The sequence below is a fragment of the Mobula birostris genome, chromosome 26 (assembly GCF_030028105.1).
Source record: "Mobula birostris isolate sMobBir1 chromosome 26, sMobBir1.hap1, whole genome shotgun sequence".
NCBI lineage: Eukaryota > Metazoa > Chordata > Chondrichthyes > Myliobatiformes > Myliobatidae > Mobula > Mobula birostris.
Genome location: NC_092395.1, coordinates 48531959 through 48551862, shown reverse-complemented (window position 1 = coordinate 48551862; position 19904 = coordinate 48531959). Strand labels below are relative to the sequence as shown.

General features: G+C 45.4%; 1 protein-coding gene across 1 annotated transcript; it reads right to left on the bottom strand.

The window, feature by feature from the left end:
• Window positions 1–7343: 7343 nt before the first annotated feature.
• LOC140188414 (Krueppel-like factor 2) lies at window positions 7344–9956 on the bottom strand. Its single transcript, XM_072244664.1, has 3 exons — window positions 9579–9956; window positions 8498–9404; window positions 7344–8253 (listed from the first exon to the last, which is right to left on the bottom strand). The coding sequence occupies exons 1-3, from the start codon at window positions 9657–9659 to the stop codon at window positions 8078–8080; spliced, it is 1164 nt and encodes a 387-aa protein (XP_072100765.1). The 5' UTR covers window positions 9660–9956; the 3' UTR covers window positions 7344–8077.
• Window positions 9957–19904: the final 9948 nt, after the last annotated feature.

The window sequence follows — 19904 nt, the reverse complement described above, 5'->3', positions numbered from 1 at the left end:
AGGGCCAGCATCCACACTGTATTGCTCCATGACTCCACGTGTCTTTGGAGCCCTTGTAATCAATGAAGAACTGTGAGATCTGACGGGCAGCTAGTGGGCCACGTGAGTAAGTCTGCCGCCCGCTACACACCGAGGAAAGAAGCCGCAGCATTATCAGTCTACACCTCCACAGACTGAGAGAAGTCGGGCCACCTGAAAGAAGCCAGAGTGACATCCCCGCAGCTGCAGAAAGGAGGGCACGTGAGGGATGGCAGAAAGTGGCTGCCACCAGCTGAAATCATCCCTAGTCCAGGGTGACGGTGATGTTAGTCAGTGATCAGGTGTGGGGATCTGCCCACAGGGACAGAAGTCCTGTTCCCCCACCATCCTGCCCTCTGTAGAGTGGGATTGTTGGTGTCACTGTACTGTGGTGGCTATTGCAATGTTTTTACAGCAGCAGCAACCCACATTCAATTCTGTTGGTGCCTGTAAGGAGATTGCATGTTCTTGCTGTGACTGTGTGAATTTCCTCTGGGTGCTCTGGTTTCCTCCCACATTCCAAAGATGTGTGGGTTAGTGAGGTAATTGTGTGGAGCAGGTTCATTGGGGTGCGAGGGCCTGTTACTGTGCTGTATCTGTAGATACAATAAAAAATAAAATCAATATGCCAGATATGTCCGTGGTCTCTGTCTCATTATTCCGTCCAATTCCCCCTAACCTTCCTGGACACTCACTTGCCTGGTCCCCAGGTCTCTCCAAGGCAAAGGATCCCAGTGGAGGCTGTGGATTCCTTTCAGAGAGGCTCCACATTGGAGAACTGGGGGCTGTCCAGAGTCTCCAGCCTCTGACACCAGCTCATACAAGGCACCCTGTTCAACCTGCCGCAGGAGCTCTCATGACACAGAGCTTGTGTGTAGGACTGATGGGGAATGGGGAATAGGGCTCACAGTCAGCAGGTGACCAGTGACAAGTCCTGTGGAACACAAGGGCAATGTGTCAAGAAGCATTGCTCAAGGATTACATCTGTTCTACACTCGCTCCACACAACAAACTGAGTGATCAAGGTCGTCAATTTAATTTCCCATCCGCCACTCTCACTATCAAGCTGCAGCTCCCTGCTCTACACCCACGAAATCTGCAGTGTTATGCAGACAATGCCTAATCCAGGGGCTTTTGAGACCTCTGTGAATTCACTAACACATCCTCTGGCAGCTTCCATATATCCACTATCACCCAGTTTTTGTTCCCTTCACCAACCCCTCCCAGTACACCCAACTATCTCCCAGACATTTTACCCACTGGATCCTTTCCCTCCAGAAGTCTGTTTCCATCTGCCTTTCCCCTCTCCTCTAACGGTTCCCATTATCACCATTCCCCTCCTCGGAGTCCAGCCCTGGTAGCCCTTTGTGTTCCTGCTCATCATCCTCCAGCAGACACCCTCATCTTCACCCTCCTCACTTCTCCCCACACCTCACTCCATTTGCCTTTCATTTTTTTTCCCTCGACTGCCCCCACATCAACTTATCATTCATCTGCCTCTGTCTCCCAGCTCCATTCTTCCCACTCTTCATCTGCCTCCCTCTGCCTGTAAACTTTCACCACTTCTCAGTCCACCTATCACCTACACTCCTGCCTGCCCCCCCCCCATATTGCTAACTCCCCTCTCCCTTCTCAGTCATGATACAGGGTTTTGGCCCCAAACTTGGTCAGTTCCTTTCCCCACTGATTCAGCTCAATCTTCTGAGTTTCTCTAGAAGTCTTTTTGTCCCATATACCAAAGGGTTATCCTTCAGGTCTCCTTTATAGATCCCCTCTCCCACCTTTGCCCTGCTGTTATACAGTACACTCCCTGTCCTGGGGTAAAGATTCGGACTATCTACTCCATCTATGAAACTCATTTCTGGAAACCTTTATAAGAACTCCCCAACAACACCTTCACTCCAAGGAAAACAACCAGTCTCTCCTTATTATTCAAGCTCTCCACCCTTGTGAATCCTTTTGCACCGTCTTTAACTTAATCACATCCTTCCTACAGCATGGCAAACAGGATTGCACACAATATTCCAGATGAGGTCTTAATTTATGAGTTATACAATTGTAACATGGCAACCCAACTCCTGTAGCCCACGAAGGCAAACATACTACACACGATCATCGCCACTCAGTCCACCTGTGTTCCCACTTTCAGTGAACTATGTACTTGTACCCAAGGTCCAGCTGTTCAATAACACTCAGCAGGAACCTGCAATTCACTGCCGAATCACAATCAGAGTCAGTTTAATTATCACTGACATACATGTCATGAAATCTGTTACTTCGTAGCGGCCATACACTGCAAATACATAAAATTACTATAAAATTTTAAAAAATAGTAATATAGAAATATAATAGGCATAAATAAATAGACAGATAAACAGATAATTAATAAGTAAATAAAGGCAGGAAATAAATAAACAAATAAATAAATAGGTAAATAAGTAGAAAAAACAAATAAATAAATAGATAGATAGATCTTAGGCAACCAAGTTCATTGTCGACTATATCACTAACTTTGGTGTCTTCTGCAAACTTACTAACCACTATCTTGCATTATCTTCCATATCACTAATACGTATATATGACAAACAATGAAGCAAACATTGATCCCTATGGCACACGACTGGATACTGGTCTCCAATCTGAAAACAACCCTACACTATCGCTTTCTGGCTCCTACAACCTAGATAATTTTGAATCCAATTTGCTACCTCACTCTAGATTCCATATATTCTAACTTTCTGAACCAGTCTTGCTAAGTCAGAGCTTGTCAAAGGCTTTGCTAATGTCTGCATAGACAATGCCTTTATCAATCATCTTCAGTACCTCAAAAAACTCAGCTGAGTTTATAAGGCGTGTTCTCCTTGGACAAAGTCATGCCACTGTGGCTACCAAGTCCATGTGATTAATTCCTATCTTTGAGAATCTTCTCCAATAATTTTCCTATCACTAATGTAAGTCTCACTGGCCTAAAATTTCCTGCTTTGTCCCTGTGGCTCACACTAGGAGAGCATCATGAACTGAACTGCAGGGTGATTAGCTAGATCCTGACCTCCTCCTGCCTTGTCCTTCTTTCTCCACTTCCTTCAACTCTTCATTAAGTGCTGAGTATCAATGGGCAAAGGCTGTGCCCATGTCCTGACTGCATCATGGAGTAGGCAGCAGACGCTGTCTCTGGATGGTAACACAGGACACCTTAGGAGTACTCTGGAGATCCTATTATCTGAGATAAATGATCCATCAGTAGGTTCCAGGCATCTGTAAACATCCGCCCCCACCCCCCCACACCGCACTGACATACACCAGCACCAGCTTTGGTACATATCCTGGAGAAAATCCCCACACTTCAAATAACTTCCAATTCACTACGAACAGATGAACAGTTATCTTCAGGCCAGCACTAGTGCCTCTTGCTTTATGTGGACTGGGCAAAACCTCCAGAGATTGCATTAGGCAGATTTAGGGAATGTTTTGGTCATCACAGACCTCTAGGTCTAACTACCTAATTTTTTACCTATCTACAAACTTACCTGGCTTGTTGATGAAACATTTCTACTTTAATCATCTCCTATGGTTCGATACATCTTTGTTTGTCAAGTTTTGATTCCAGTTTAGCCAGCCAGATCTCCTTTTATCCCACTGAAATTACATTTCTTCAATTGACAGCTTGTACTTTGGTGCATTGTAGATGTATCCCTTTCCATTTCATTTTAAACACTGTTTCTGAGATACTCCCTTACAGATATTCCTTATATGTGTTTACAACTTCCACAGCTGGTTCAGGTATGCCATGAAGCCATGTTTCTTTCAGTCAGTTTAGGCTGTTAAAATTTCAGCTGATGTTAGGCCTTTTGCTTAAGGAATATTACGTCTAGTGGGAAAGGTACTGTGAAGACCAGTCATCATGAAGGAATAAATAATTACGTTACTTCTAACTTAAGTTTCAAAAGACACTTGTTGCAGAGAGTGATCGTGGCCTGAAGTTAATTGTGCATTAAATAGACATCAGGGAATGCTAGAATAGACATCACAAAATGCTAGAGGAACTCAGCAGGCCAGGCAGCATCCATGGAAAAGAGTAAACAGTTGCTGTTTCGGGCTGAGACCCTTCAGCGGGACTTGTAAGTTTAGTTGCAAATGGAGATTTTTTCCAGGTTGAACTGCTGTATGTACGAGTGACAATGGCCTGGAAAATGCTCAAAACCTGTCGATAAACTTTGCTGCTCTGAAGTTTGCAAACTCAGGAGATTTTTCAATTACTTGATTTTTCTAGTTAGAATTTTATATTCCTCATAACATAACTTTTACTTTCATTATGTTAACTTAAATAGACTTTAAAAACTCTACTCACCAATTCGCTGACCTAAGGGCTTTGCGCAAGGTTATAGGTACACAATCTCTGAGTGTCCACCAGGTGGGTGCAGAGATTCCTTAGGTGAGGATCAGGAGCACTCTATACCATCCTGGATTTCCCCTTGCTGATCTATTTGATCTTGGCAGCATCAGTGATATTGCTTTTGTCTAATGGCAAACAGTTCCAAAGGAAAGCTGGAGAGTTTGGGATATAAATTCACAGCCAATCATAAGCAGGATGTCAGGAATTGTCAGTTGCTGAGGACTTGCTGGCTAGCTAGTATGAGTGGAATTTCAGTGGGAGGATATCAAAACTATCAAAACAATCCCCAAATTACCAGGAAACATCAGTCCATCTTCCCTTTAGTGTTAGCAGACGTTGCTGTATGTACAGTAAATTGGCTGTAACATTTATTTCATAACAATGCAGGCAGCATTAAAAGACTTGCTGGGAATCCAGAGGATATGAACAGTCCTGTATTAGTATGCCTTTCTCTTGGAAGCTGATGGGGTGATGAGAGATGGGAGATGATAAAGGCGAGCAGTAATGCAAGATTATTTGAGAGCACGGTGATCATAGAAGGCTCCTATTTGCAGGATGTTAAAGATCTGGTAAACTCCGCCTACGCAGTGATACAGAAACGGAATGTACACACGTCGTTGTATCAGGGTAAAGGTGATCAATTAATCTGTTCCCGATTAAGATACACGATTAGACCCTGAAACGAAATTTCTAATGTGAAAAATAACTTAGGTTTTTTTTGAGACTTCCCATATTTTGAAGGAGATCTGATCCTAGAGTTAAAGCAATGAATGACACTAAAACATTATTCGTCGACTACCTTCAATATAATCCAAAGTAGTTTGCAGTTTCTTTAAAAATTAGTCAAAGTTGCTTTGGGACCTCACATGAGAATTTATGCAAGGTAACACCCCGAAATGATGTTTATGTAGGAAGACGATGTTGATTGGTTTTGGCAATATTGGTTGAAAACAAATAATATTTAGTTGTGTGCAGAGGCTGGAGAACTTGCGCTGTTCTCAGAGAAGAGATTTGGAAGATTTTCATGAACATGTTTGGATTGGTTGAGATACTGGGGACGAGTTTTAAGGTTACTGAGGGGAAATCTGATGGGTATAGGGTTGGGATAGATATGGAGATTTTATTTTAAGCAATGCTGTAATCTGATAAATACTGTCTGGGGTGGTAGTGAAAGTATATTCATCTGAAGGAAGATAGAGACAGACGAAGAGAATGAGTTACAGCGTTAAAGGTGAGGGCGGGTGGGGCAGGGTGTATGCGGGGAGAAGTAATACTTTCTCTAGAAACTGTCACAAGCATAAGTGGCAGGATGCCTTTCTCTGCTATTCGTTTTCATATTTCCACCTAGAGTTCCACTTGGTACAGAAGTTCACAATCATCCAGGCTGCATTGAGAAGCCACAGTTCAACAAATATTATGTTTTTGTTAAATGTGTATTATCTATAATGTACCTATCTTTCCTTTGTGTGTGTTTTTTTACATAATTGTAACTTCGCTGGGCTGATGAGATGTTTATCTTGAGATCTAATCTTTTTTATAACTCTTTAAGGCTCTACTCAAGAGAAAGGCATTTTCATTTGTGTCAAATAGAGTGAGATTCATCCTACTTCCAACGAACCTCAGCTGCCCCACGGCTCCAAGCTCAGCAACCAGATTCAAGTGGGGCGGAAAGTGAAAGATTGCATAAACTCAAACATGTCATATTGGGGCTTATTAAAATTTACGGGGATCTTGACCCTCACAGAAAACATTCCACTGGAAGTTCAAGCGTCAGCAGTAGCAAAAATATTTTGTGAGCTCTGTTTTGCAAATTTGTTTTGTTTCTTCCCAACTTCTCCTTTTGTACACTGGTGTGACTTTGTAAAGGCAGCAGAGGTACGATCATCAGCAGCTCTCTAAGGATATATATATATAATTGAAAGGGGGGAAAGCAAAAGAGCCAGCATATATACTGTGGGGCGAATGGCCTCCTTCCGAGTTGAGCAATTCTCTAAAGGTTCGCCCGGAGGGAGTTGCTCTCACCAGGCAGTCTCTCTCCTCTACTATCGCCCACACCTGGAGATTGTGTGAAAAAAGGAAATGAGCGCTTCACAATAATATCTGCGCACTTCTCACACCCGAGGGATAAACAATGATAAAAGTACATTTGGACTGAGGCGACATCAATAGGAGAAATGTGTTTGTAAAATGTTTAAGAATTTATTGAGCTCTCCCACAAACCTACGGTCTGTTCCTAACCTTTACGAGGTCCGGGGGCGTCTCTAATCTTGGTTTGCTTTTGTAGACGAAAGTAAACATTAGATAGTTCTTTAAAAAAACTGGTTTTGTTGCTTCTGAACTTCAACCCACAGTTCATTTCATAGAAAGCTCTCATCTACTCTTAGAGGTGTAATGATTTAGATTTTTTTTTTGACAATTATTATGAATCCTTACTTTCCGTTCATTGGACAAGTATACTAAACGTTTAAGTTTATGTGATGGACAAACTCATGTGATTTGAGTCTACTTTAAAATTTAATAACGTTGTGTTGCTGACTGCCCGAGTTGACTTTCGGTGCAATGGTCCAGAGATTTACAAATTTCTTAGCGGGAGACACAAGTATTAAGGCCAGAGAAATGATATCAAACTCGCGGCGGCTTTCACAAATAGTCCAGCACCTACAGTGGCTTTCTAAAATGAAGACAGCTCAGGCGTTCATTCGGCCCGCCGAACTTCCTCGGAATGTCTGAAGGAGCTGTCCAAGTATTGCCTTGCAGATCTAATCACTTACATGGAACACAGCATCGATATACATTGTTGTGTCAAAAACCTGTGACATTTCTCAGAAGCGAATAGAGAATGTGCATGATGGTGGCGTGCTGGAGATTTCATGTCAAATGCAGTGGTTGTGTTTGAAATAAAAGTGGATTTGAAATTAACTCACTCTTTATATTTATATAATACAATAATTTTAATAGAAAATAATATATTTATAGAAACGTGAAAAATACAATTTTCAATTACAAGACACCAGCCCTGTATAGTGTAAGTCGGAGGTGGGCAGATGGGCGATGTTTCTGTTGCACCATTAGATACTCTCTGCTCTTTGCTGGGCTGAAGTCCAAGTTAAACTTCAGCCCAGTCGTCGTCGGACATTCGCTCAGACCCATTGCAGGGTCATCTCAAAACTCAAAGACAAAAGAACACACATTAAAGATAAAAAAAATTCGTTTCGAAGCTTATCACGCGGCTACAACTGGGGCAGTGAGATGAGCCGAGTTCAATAAACGAACCAAATTCCCTCAGTTACTAGAAAGAGGCAAATACTGCCGACTTTCTCTGCGTAACCTCGTCAAAGCCCTTCAGACAAATGGCAGGATCTGCTTTGGAAATGTAAGCACCTCACCCAGTCCGTACAACCACTGGTTTACCTAGTCAGTTCGAGGGGACTCGCAGATGTTCTCTGGATCGTGGCGAACTCCAGGAGTCCACAGCTCGCCCTGTGTCACTTCCCTCTATCCCAACGTCTCCGATCGCAGCCCATCTCTTGGGCGGTAGTACCAGCTACAGATCCCCAATGAAATGTTCGCCTCGCTTTCGCCGTTCGTATGTTCTTAAATAATGTCTTTGCTTGTGAGGAAGCACATTTGATAAATGTCTTTAGTTAACAGAGAGTTTCTGTTCTTTCATATGTGCCTCTTCATATGCAGAGCCAGGTGGTCAGACCGGGAGAAGGCTCGTTCGCACATCTGACACTGGAATGGTCGGTGGCCCGTGTGTTTGCGGTAGTGCCGGGTCAGCTCGTCGGAACGGGCAAACTTCCAGCCGCATCCATCCCAAGTGCAGTGATAGGGCTTTTCACCTAGACGCAGATGCAATACAAGTCGGTTAGGATCTCGTAAAATAAAGAAAACATTTCACATCGAAACAAAATCTTTACAGATAACATTGCAGCTTTACGCTAATGCACGAAATGCAAGTGAGCCACGCGCCACGACATCTCCATGTTAAAGCGATTCCTTCCCGCAAAGTTGGGATTTCTCCCTTTACTAAATGGATACAGATTCTCTCTCGCCTCCCACGAGTCGATCAGGAGAGCAGTTTACCTGTGTGTGTCCTGAGATGGGCTTTGAGGTGCGAGCTCTTGGTGTAAGTCTTTCCACAGCCTCCGTAAGTGCAGGTGTGCGCCGCTGTCCGCTTTCTGGGCCAGGAGCGCCGTCCTCGCTTGGGTTTACTGTCCAGGAGCTCAAGGGGCGAGGAGGGCGGTGTCAGCATGGATCTCGGGGTCGGGCTGGACTCATCGAAGAGGCCGTACTGGTTGGGATAGTGCACCTGGTGGTGAGGGAAGGTGTAACCGGTTTGGTAGGGCAGGCTGGGAGGACACATCATCTGAGGCTGGTGGCCCTCGGAGTTCATCAGGTCGCCGGGGCTGAGCGGAGGGGTGACACTGCCGCCGCCGGGCGCCGGGCTGCCATGTCGCCGCTGCTGTTGCTGTTGCTGCTGCTCATTGTACGCCACCATGCAGGACATGGGGTCCTCCTGTTTGATCCTGAGGCAAGCTGGCCTTAACATCATGCCCATGGGCTCCCCGTAGTTCCCCATACTCGGCTCAGCTTTGGGTATCTTGGCCATGGCTTCAGGGAAAGCCTGTGTGAACACGAAACGCCCCTGGATGGAACTGGGCTGGCAGTACTCCGTCGTGGCATCGTGGCACATCAGTTCCTCCATCATGCTGCAAGCCGGGAAGCCAATGGTGTTGAGCTGGTCTTGCGAGGGGTAAGCGTCGCACTCACTCTTCAGGTAGTATTGGCTGTTATCTTCCGTGGACGAGAGGTAGTCCCGGGCGTCGGTGGAATTCATCCCGATGGAGTGGGACAAGATAAAATCCATATCGAGGAGGCTGAGATCGTCGTCGCGATTGTTGTCTCGTGTGAACCCCCCAGAACTGGGCAGAAAGTCCGTCAGTGAGCACTGGACTGGAGTCTGTTTGGCTCCAGGATCGCTTTTCCATTTCTGTGAAGATGAATTAGAGGCACTCGGTTAGCACACTTCGACTTGGCATAAGAACATTTAAAGAATCTTACATAGATATATGTTTTAAAAAATCACTGCAATCAATACGTCCTTAACCGTTAGATACGTGTATCCGTTACTTCCATGTGTAAAGTTTGTTAAAAGTTTACTTACATCACAAAACTCTTGCTTGTCATAGACTTTGGGGTTTGTAAAAGTTGAAATAGACGGCAAGATCGTGCCGCTCAAAGCCATCACTGTCTCTTGCAAAAGGGGTTTCTACTGTATTTTGAAAAAAGAGTTTGCATGAATATTGAAGTCGGTGTGTCACTTGTCTGAGAGTCTCTGTATAGTTTTAGCCCCGCACGGTGCGCGCTCGTATTAGTACTGGTTTTGAGTTGTGCTGCGGGACCTACGATTGGTAGGATATAGCCGAGATGCTGAGCCAATTGCAGCTGCTTCAGGAAACACGTCCAGGATGAGAATCGTACGCGAGTAAATGTCCTAAATATAGCAGTAGTATATAAAGCGAGCACTGGTCGGCAGAGCGAGAAGTCGACTGAACCATCTCCCGGCGCCTTCCCCCCTTAAAAGCTGTCAGGATTAATCCGTCTCCATAGGGACGCAGGAACACATACATACACACATTAAACAGTACGATTGGACCGATGCCAAGGTGACGCAGGACAAGTACAGGCAATGCTGACACACACATCACCGGGGGTTAGAATACACCGAGAGGATTTATAAATAAACCTCGGGTGCTCCCAGCCTGTGTTTGTAAATAACACGGCAATGGCGCCTAAAGTCTGCGCAGGTCGACCGAGTTTAAAAATAACAATACAGTGAAAACACGGAACAACTTAAACAAGGGGTTGCTGTGTTTAGGTTCGGGTCTCAAGCAGAGGGAGTTCTTTTTGCGATCCCCACTTTGCCACCAAACCGACCAGAGCGAGGCTTAATTCTCTGCTCTTGCTTTCCTTGAAGTTGTCTTGGACCAACTTGTTCATAAGACTCAGGCGCTTGTCTGCTACAGTGCATTTAATATTGCTGCTTGGCCATTTGTGACAGTTGATGCAAGCGTTACTTAATCCAACGGGTAAAATTCCTGAGGGAAAAGTTATACTGAACACGTTCGGCAGAGGGTGCTCCCGTCCACACGCACCGAGCCCGCAGTGTTGGCCGTCTTTCCCAAATCCTTACAGGGTCACACTCAGATACAGATACACAACATGCTCGTGATCCACTCATCACGACCCTTGTTGGGCTCTCCGCCGGGATGAAGGATCGCCTGCTCCCACACGAGTGCGCGGGTTCTGAAGTCAACGGGGGAACTGTTCCGAGGGAACTGCAGACTCTGGTTCATCCCTGCTGCAATTCCCACGGAACTTCCGCCTATTCCAAGGTAGGGAGCCCTCTCAGCGCCACTCTTGAGTACTCCTACTCCATTTTGAGAGCTCATGGCCAGGCATTCTCAGGATGTTACACTTTTCCTCTGCTCACCTGGTAAAGGTTTGCCACCACAGAGCTCGGAATCCAATGGCTAATTTGGACAGATGGTATTGGGTATGTGAACCAGGTGGCTAACCCAAGTATACCTGACCGAATGTAATCAGGCCTCAGTATGGAATATCCTGGGAGAGGAGGTGAAGTTGATATATTTATCCAGTACACAGGGACAATCTCACATAGACCCGCTGCGACCCACAGTACTCACATAATCACTCAAATTCACATGTACAATACATAAGCATACATATACTGTATACACACATACATACATATACACACACACACACACATACACGTACACACACAGACACACACGCGTGCATATACACATACACAGACACACACACACATGCGCACATACACACACACACACACACACACATACACATACACACACAGACACACACACACACACATGCGCACATACACACACACACACACAAGCGCACATACACACACAGACAGACAGACACACACATACACACACACAGACACACACACATACACATACACACACACACACACACACACACATGCTCACATACACACAGACAGACAGACAGACACACACACACATACACACACACATGTGCACAGACACACACACACCTTCTATGACAAAATAGAGGGAGGACAAGGGAGGGATGTGTCTCAGTGTGGCGTTAGGAAGTGAAGCCGTTGCTCTCTGCTGTCACAGGATAGGCAAGAAGGGAAGCTGGTTCATAGTCAAGTTCATATGCAAGCACTTTCACATATGCGGATTTTCCCACATAAGCATCCACTCTCTCACAAACACATGAATTCTAATACACGTCTGATTCAGAGTGAACACATATGCATGCAGTTCTCACATTTACCTGATGGTGTTGGTCATGGAAGCTAGTAGGATCGGAGAATGGAACAATTCTCTCCTGAAACAAATCAACTTAGAAAAAAGGGGTTCTGGAAAGCTTGAAACACATAAAGATGGATAATTACCCAGGGCTTGAACAGATGGTCTCGTATCCTGAGACATTATGAGAAGTAAGGGGGGAGACTTCTGGGGTCTTGGCAGAGATTTCTACATCTTTGTTAGATATCAGGAGGAAAACTAACATTTCAGAAGGGTGAAGGGCAGCAGAAATAAGCCAGGGAAGTACAGGCAAATGAGCCTTACTTCGGTGGTTGGAGAGGATTCTGAGGGACAGGATTTATTTGCATCTGGAAAGAACTGATTAGGGATAGACTCATGAACTGAACTGTGTGGCTTGAGGAGGTGACCAGGATAAAGAAGAAGATAGGGTAGTAGACATTGTCTGCATGGACTTCAGTCTGGCCTTTCAGAACATCCCATATAGTAGGGAATTAGTTCATCAACTGGATACAATATTGGCAGGAGGCACCACAAGTCTCCAATTGGAAAAATAACCCTGTTTTGAGATTGGAAGTCCATGACCAGTGATGTGTTGTAGGTCCTCTATTGTTTGTTGTATATGTCAGTCACTTGGATGAGAATTTCAGTGGCATAAGTTTATAAAATAAATTTACAGTTGACAACTAAAATTAGTGGTAGAATGGAGACTGAAGAAGATTGTCCAAGGTTATAACACGACCTACTGTAATCAGCTAAGAAAGCAGACAAGGGAATGACAGAAGAGACGAGATAAACAGACACGAGGAATTCTGCAGATGCTGGAAATTCAAGCAACACACATAAAAGTTGCTGGTGAACACAGCAGGCCAGACAGCATCTCTAGGAAGAGGTACAGTTGACGTTTCGGGCGGAGACCCTTCGTCAGGACTAACTGAAAGAAGAGATAGTAAGAGATTTGAAAGTGGGAGGGGGAGGGGGAGATCTGAAATGATAGGAGAAGACAGGAGGGGGAGGGATGGAGCCAAGAGCTGGACAGGTGATAGGCAAAAGGGATATGAGAGGATCATGGGACAGGAGGCCCAGGGAGAAAAAAAAGGGGGGGGGGAAGTCCAGAGGATGGGCAAGCGGTATAGTGAGAGGGACAGAGGGAGAAAAAGGAGAGAGAGGAAAAGAATTGTGTGTATATAAATAAAGAAATAATGAATGGGATACGAGGGGGAGGTGGGGCATTAGCGGAAGCTTGAGAAGTCAGTGTTCATGCCATCAGGTTGGAGGCTAGCCAGACGGAATATATGGTGTTGTTCCTCCAACCTGAGTGTGGCTTCATCTTTATGGTAGAGGAGGCCATGGATAAACATATCAGAATGGGAATGGGATGTGGAATTAAAATGTGTGGCCACTGGGAGATCCTGCTTTCTCTGGCGGACAGAGTGTAAGTGTTCAGGGAAACGATCTCCCAGTCTGCGCCGGGTCTCGCCAATATATAGAAGGCCACATTGGGAGCACTGGACGCAGCATATCACCCCAGCCGACTCACAGGTGAAGTGTCGCCTCATCTGGAAAGACTGTCTGGGGCCCTGAATGGTGGTAAGGGAGGAAGTGTAAGGGCATGCGTAGCACTTGTTCCACTTACAAGGATAAGTGTCAGGAGGGAGATCAGTGGGGAGGGATGGGGGAGACGAATGGACAAGGGAGTTGTGTAGGGAGTGATCCCTGCGGAAAGCGGTGGGGGGGAGGGAAAGATGTGTTTAGTGGTGGAATCCAGTTGGAGGTGGTGGAAGTTACGGAGAATTATATGTTGGACCTGGAGGCTGGTGGGGTGGTAGGTGAGGACAAGGGGAGCCGTATTCCTAGTGGGATGGTGGGAGGATGGAGTGAGAGCAGATGTGTGTGAAATGGGGGAGATGCATTTGAGAGCAGAGTTGATGGTGGAGGAAGGGAAGCCCCTTTCTTTAAAAAAGGAGGACATCTTCTTCATCCTGGAATGAAAAGCCTCATCCTGAGAGCAGATGCAGCGGAGACGGTGGATACTGCATCCAGTGCTCCTGATGCGGCCTTCTATATATTGGCAAGACCAAACGCAGACTGTACCTCTTCCTAGAGATTCTGTCTGGCCTGCTGCATTCACCAGATAAACTGAGACTATTTTCCATGGGAGCAAATGAGGCTGAAAGGTGACAAGATAACATTACGAGCACCATAGATAAGATAGAGAGCCAGAGGCTGTTTCCCATGATTGGATATCTAAAACTGTTTTAAGATAAGAAAGAGGAGGTTTAAAGGGTACATGTGGGGTAAATGTCTTGCACGTACGTGGAGGTGGTGGAGGCTGGAATAGTAAACAATATTTAAGAGGATTCAGGACAGGCACGTGAATGCACAGGGTACAGAGGTATATGGAATGAATGAAGCCTAGTGGGATTAGTTTAGATAGGCATAGTAGCCAATATTCTCATGGTGGACAGAAGGATCTGTTTCTGTGCTGTACATCTGTGTGACTATGTCTCAAGTACATCCTCTGATGTGTACTTTCTCATATAGACCCATTCATGTGAAACCCCATTGCACTTACACATGCACGCACACTCTCACACAGCCGCATGCACACGCATACACGCACACACACACACACACACACACACACACACACACACACACACACAGACTTTGTCATACACTTTCACAATCACAAATTTATGTTCACTAAATCACATTGTCTCACTTCCAAATACTTTCTCACCTCCACTTTCACACCATTTGATATCATGATGACCTGTATACTTGACTGCTCTCCTGACAATACCCAGAAGATTTATACCTTGCCAATCTGGAGCAGATTCATTTATTTAGGACATTCCATCAAAGCACAGAGTGAAATATGTTGTACGTGATAACAACCAACACAGCCTAAGGCTATGCTGGGGGCAGTCTGCAAGTGTCAGCACACATGGTAAGACTCCTATTTAATATGCTGCAAAGAATAGGATTTATTTACTGCAGTTAAATAGTACACAATTTCCCTGAGGTGGGGTATGTGTGCACACGTACAAGTAAATGCATGTGCACATGTACATCTTTGTTGTTAATGTATTTCCACACAGTAACATTGTCAATCCATTCTGCTATCTATTTCTGAAGAGCTCAGACATGAAGGAAATGAAGAGTTGCAGAGTTAGTGAGGAATACAGTGCTAAGGTAAAAGATTCATCATGATATATTGAACAGCAGTACAGGTTGAAAGGGCTGAATGACCTCCTGACATTTTTTCGCGGTATGCTTCTGTGACTTTGATAACCTCTACTCTGAATATTCAAGCTTACATAGCTGGAGGCTGGCCTTCCTTCTTCCACCTTACAAACATTTGCTGAGAATCTGACCACCCTTGTGTGTAACTGGCCCACTGTCACCCTCACCTTGGATCTCCAGTTCTTCCATGGACTCACTTCTCTCTGCATCCCTAATCCTGCCCACTCTCCTCTGTCTCTGGCATCTGGGGCATTCCTGCATCTGTTCGGCTATCTGGTAAAACTCAGAACTGCTGCATGTTTTTACACCATTCCTCTGTTTTAATGTCACTTATACACATATCTGCAGGGGTTGGTGCACACACATTGGCACAGGTTGCTGAATCTGAAGCAAAACTCAATTGCTGGAGAAAGTCAATGGCTCTGTGAGAGGGGAGATGGTAGACTATTCTCCCTTTGGAATATGACAGGAAACAGACTGAGGTCTTCGTGCTAGTGCGTTTACGAGTTCCTGTTGCAGGCTAGCGATGGAGCCCCAAAGACTGCGTCCACCCTCTGCATAGCCAGTGCTGCCCTTTGAAGGATTATATTCCCTCAGTGATATCCCAGCTGAGAGAGGCGGTGTCTCTAGTAACCTGGTCACCAGTGATCCTGAAAGACCAAATCTGTGGAATTCTCTGCCACAGGAAACAGTTGAGGCCAGTTATTTAAGAGGGAGTTAGATATGGTCCTTGTGGCTAAAGGGATCGGGGGTATGGAGAGAAGGCAGGTACAGGGTTCTGAGTTGGATGATCAGCCATGATCATACTGAATGGCGGTGCAGGCTTGAAGGGCCGAATGGCCTACTCCTGCACCTATTTTCTATGTTTCTACGTTTCTATGTTTGGAGCTGAAATTAAATCAGAAAATGTTGAATGAACTCAACAGGGCAGGCAGCATCTGTGAGGAGAGAAACAGTTAATACCTCAGGTTGATGTCCGTCATCGGAATTTAACTGCTTCTCTCTCCACTGATGCTGCCTGACCTGTTGAGTGTTTCCAGCATTTTTATGGAGTTTGCTGAGGTTGGTGCTTTTAACAGTTTCAGGGTAACACACTTCCCTAACTTTAGGGTGGCCCGGGCACTATAAAAATGCAACTCTTTCTTGTTTGGACTCTGAGCGGGATACAGTACTGTGCAGCTGGCTGTCAGTCAAGGAGCACTTTCCTCGACGTCATCTCCGCAAACAAGGACGAGCACTGTCTGCTGCTGGCAAGCTCTGAGCCCCGCTAAATGCCAAGGAAATTTTTAGCGATCGCTCGCAAACTGTTTGGCGTGTCTTGGAGTTCAGGGTCAAACTGCCAACTCGTACCATGTCCGAGTGTTGGCGGCGGCCAGTGAGAGCTCCTGGCACCCTGCCCGTTCTAAGACAGAACTCCTTCCAGTCTGGAGGAACGCAAAAGATGCAATTTTCAGTTTCGTTTTCACCAATAATCTTTGCAGGTTTATTTCCTTAGAAGTCCGAACTGAGAGGGACCGAGGATTCAGGAACTGTTGGGTTGTGATTTGGAAGCGGCGCCTGGTTGTTTCCCAGCTCACTCGAACCTCACCCCGGGCTCTCGGACTCGGCAGGCGCCTGTCTCTGCATACCAAAGGGTGGCCTGGCCGGCCGGACAATGGCAGAGCGTTCATTCATTAGACACAGTGGGCTCTCGCCTCCTGGCCGACGTCACCCATGTTCGCTTCTCGACAATGAGCTTCACAGCCTGCATTCCTAACGTGCCTGGCTGCGATCTTGCATTGTTTGTGCGAACGGCTGGTGTGTGGAGTCTCCACATGCCGCAAGTAGGGATGCCGCAGGTCAGAACACACTGGCCCTCTCTCTCTAGAGGCACACACCCACAACCCTGATGCACCCGCATCATCCCAACAGTTGTGAACGCTGACTTTTGGGAATTCATCTGTCACGAAGTTATTGGGCCATACAGCGTGAAACATGACCTTCAGCCTGTCATATCCATACTATCAATCTATGTTAATGCCATTTTCTATGCAATTCTTTGCCTCAATAATTTTAAAGGGATATAGGCCCAACACAGGTAAATGGGACGAGCTGGATGGGCATCATAGCCAACATGGAGGAGTTAGGTCAAAGGGCCTGTTTCTGTGCTATCATTCTCAAACCTGTGAGTAATTGGGTCCATCACCTTCTCAGGCAGTGTTACATACTCGTACTTAGAAATTCCTCTTCAGATTCTCTCCAAACATCTCTGCTTTCAATCTAAGTCTGTGCTGGTTTTATACAGGCTTGTTAATGGGGAATAGTTTCCAGCAGTCTTTCCCTATACTTGCCCCTCATAATTTTATACATCAATGCTCTCATGGGGAGGAATCACTGACCCATAATGTTGATTGGTTTCTCTTTCCACAGGTGCTGTTTCACCGGCTGAGTTCCTTCAGCATTTCTGAAAGTATTTCAGATTCCAACATCTGCAGTTCTATTTGTTCTCCAAAAAGAAAGAGAGAAAGTTTCGCTTATGTATTTGTGTTAAAGAAACACTTGCATAATTTGTGAGACCCAGATCCCTTGTAATGAACAATATGCAAGGTGTCCATTGGTTCAGGTGATATAACAAATTAATTCACCAATTTACCTTAGAGTAGCTTACAGCTGCTCAGGTCAGTTGCAGTAATAATATTGGTCACTATACCCTTTAGTTCTGGCTACCTGCTCATCACCAGCCTTAAGCATTCCTTTAGTTGCCCAGGACTTAGTTCTGGGATCCTTCTCTAATCCTTTCACCCTCACACGAGGAAATCTGCAGATACTGGAATTTCAAGCAACACGCATAAAAGTTGCTGGTGAATGCAGCAGGCCAGGCAGCATCTCTAGGAAGAGGTACAGTCAACGTTTCCGGCCGAGACCCTTTGTCAGGACTAACTGAAGGAAGAGCTAGTAAGAGATTTGAAAGTGGGAGGGGGTGATCCAAAATGATAGGAGAAGACAGGAGGGGGAGGGATGGAGCCAAGAGCTGGACAGTTGATTGGCAAAATGGATATGAGAAGATCATGGGACAGGAGGCCTAGGGAGAAAGAAAAGGCGGGAGGGGGGGAGACTCCAGAGGATGGGCAAGGGGTATAGTGAGAGGGACAGAGGGAGAAAAAAGAGAGAGAGAGAGAAAGAATGTGTGTATAAAAATAAATAACGGATGGGGTACGAGGGGGAGGTGGGGCATTAGCGGAAGTTTGAGAAGTCAATGTTCATGCCATTAACAGGAATTCTGCAGATGCTGGAAATTCAAGCAACACACATCAAAGTTGCTGGTCAACACAGCAGGCCAGGCAGGATCTCTAGGAAGAGGTATAGTCGACGTTTCAGGCCAAGACCCTTCATCAGGACTAACATTAGTCCTGACGAAGGGTCTCGGCCTGAAACGTCGATTGTACCTCTTCCTAGAGATGCTGCCCGGCCTGCTGCATTCATGCCATCAGGTTGGAGGCTACCCAGACGGAATATAAGGTGTTGTTCCTCCAACCTGAGTGTGGCTTCACCTTTACAGTAGAGGAGGCCATGGATAGACATATCAGAATGGGAATGGGACGTAGAATTAAAATGTGTAGCCACTGGGAGATCCTGCTTTCTCTGGCGGACAGTGTAGGTGTTCAGCGAAGCGGTCTCCCAGTCTGCGTCGGGTCTCGCCAATATATAAAAGGCCATATCAGGAGCACCGGACGCAGTATATCACCCCAGCCAACTCACAGGTGAAGTGTCGCCTCACCTGGAAGGACTGTCTGGGGCCCTGAATGGTGGTAAGGGAGGAAGTGTAAGGGCATGTGTAGCACTTGTTCCGCTTACAAGGATAAGTGCCAGGAGGGAGATCAGTGGGGATGGATGGGGGGACGTCCCATTCACACCCACATCCCATTCCCATTCTGATATGTCTATCCACGGCCTCCTCTGCTGTAAAGATGAAGCCACACTCAGGTTGGAGGAACAACATCTTATATTCCGTCTGGGTAGCCTCCAACCTGATGGCATGAACATTGACTTCTCTAACTTCCGCTAATGCGCCACCTCCCCCTCATACCCCATCCGTTATTTATTTATATACACATATTCTTTTTCTCTCTCTCCTTTTTCTCCCCCTGTCCCTCTGACTATACCCCTTGCCCATCCTCTGGGTCCCCCCCCCCCTTGTCTTTCTCTCTGGACCTCCTGTCCCATGATCCTCTTGTATCCCCTTTTGCCAATCACCTGTCCAGCTCTTGGCTCCATGCCTCCCCCTCCTGTCTTCTCCTATTACTTTGGATCTCCCCCTCCCCCTCCAACTTTCAAATCTCTTACTAGCTCTTCCTTCAGTTAGTGACGAAGGGTCTTGGCCTGAAACGTCGACTGTACCTCTTCCTAGAGATGCTGCCTGGCCTGCTGTGTTCACCTCTCACCCTCTCTTTCTTACATAAATCAGAATCAGGTTTATTATCACCGGCATGTGTTGTGAAATTTGTTAATTTAGCAGCAGCAGTTCAATGCGATACATAATATAGAAGACAAAAAGAATAATAATAAGTAAGTAAATCAATTACAGTATACATATATTGAATAGATTAAAAACCATGCAAAAGACAGAAATAGTAGTAGTAGTCATAGTCATACTTTATCGATCCTGGGGGAAATTAGTTTTCGTTACAGTTGCACCATAAATAATAAATAGCAATAAAACCATAAATAGTTAAATAGTAATATTACTATTTAATTATTTATGGTGCAACTGTAACAAAAACCAATTTCCCCCGGGATCAATGAAGTATGACTATGACTAATACTACTACTATTTCTGTTTTTAACAGAAATAATATATATTTAAAAAGTGAGGTATTTACAGGTTTAATGTCCATTTAAGAATCAGATAG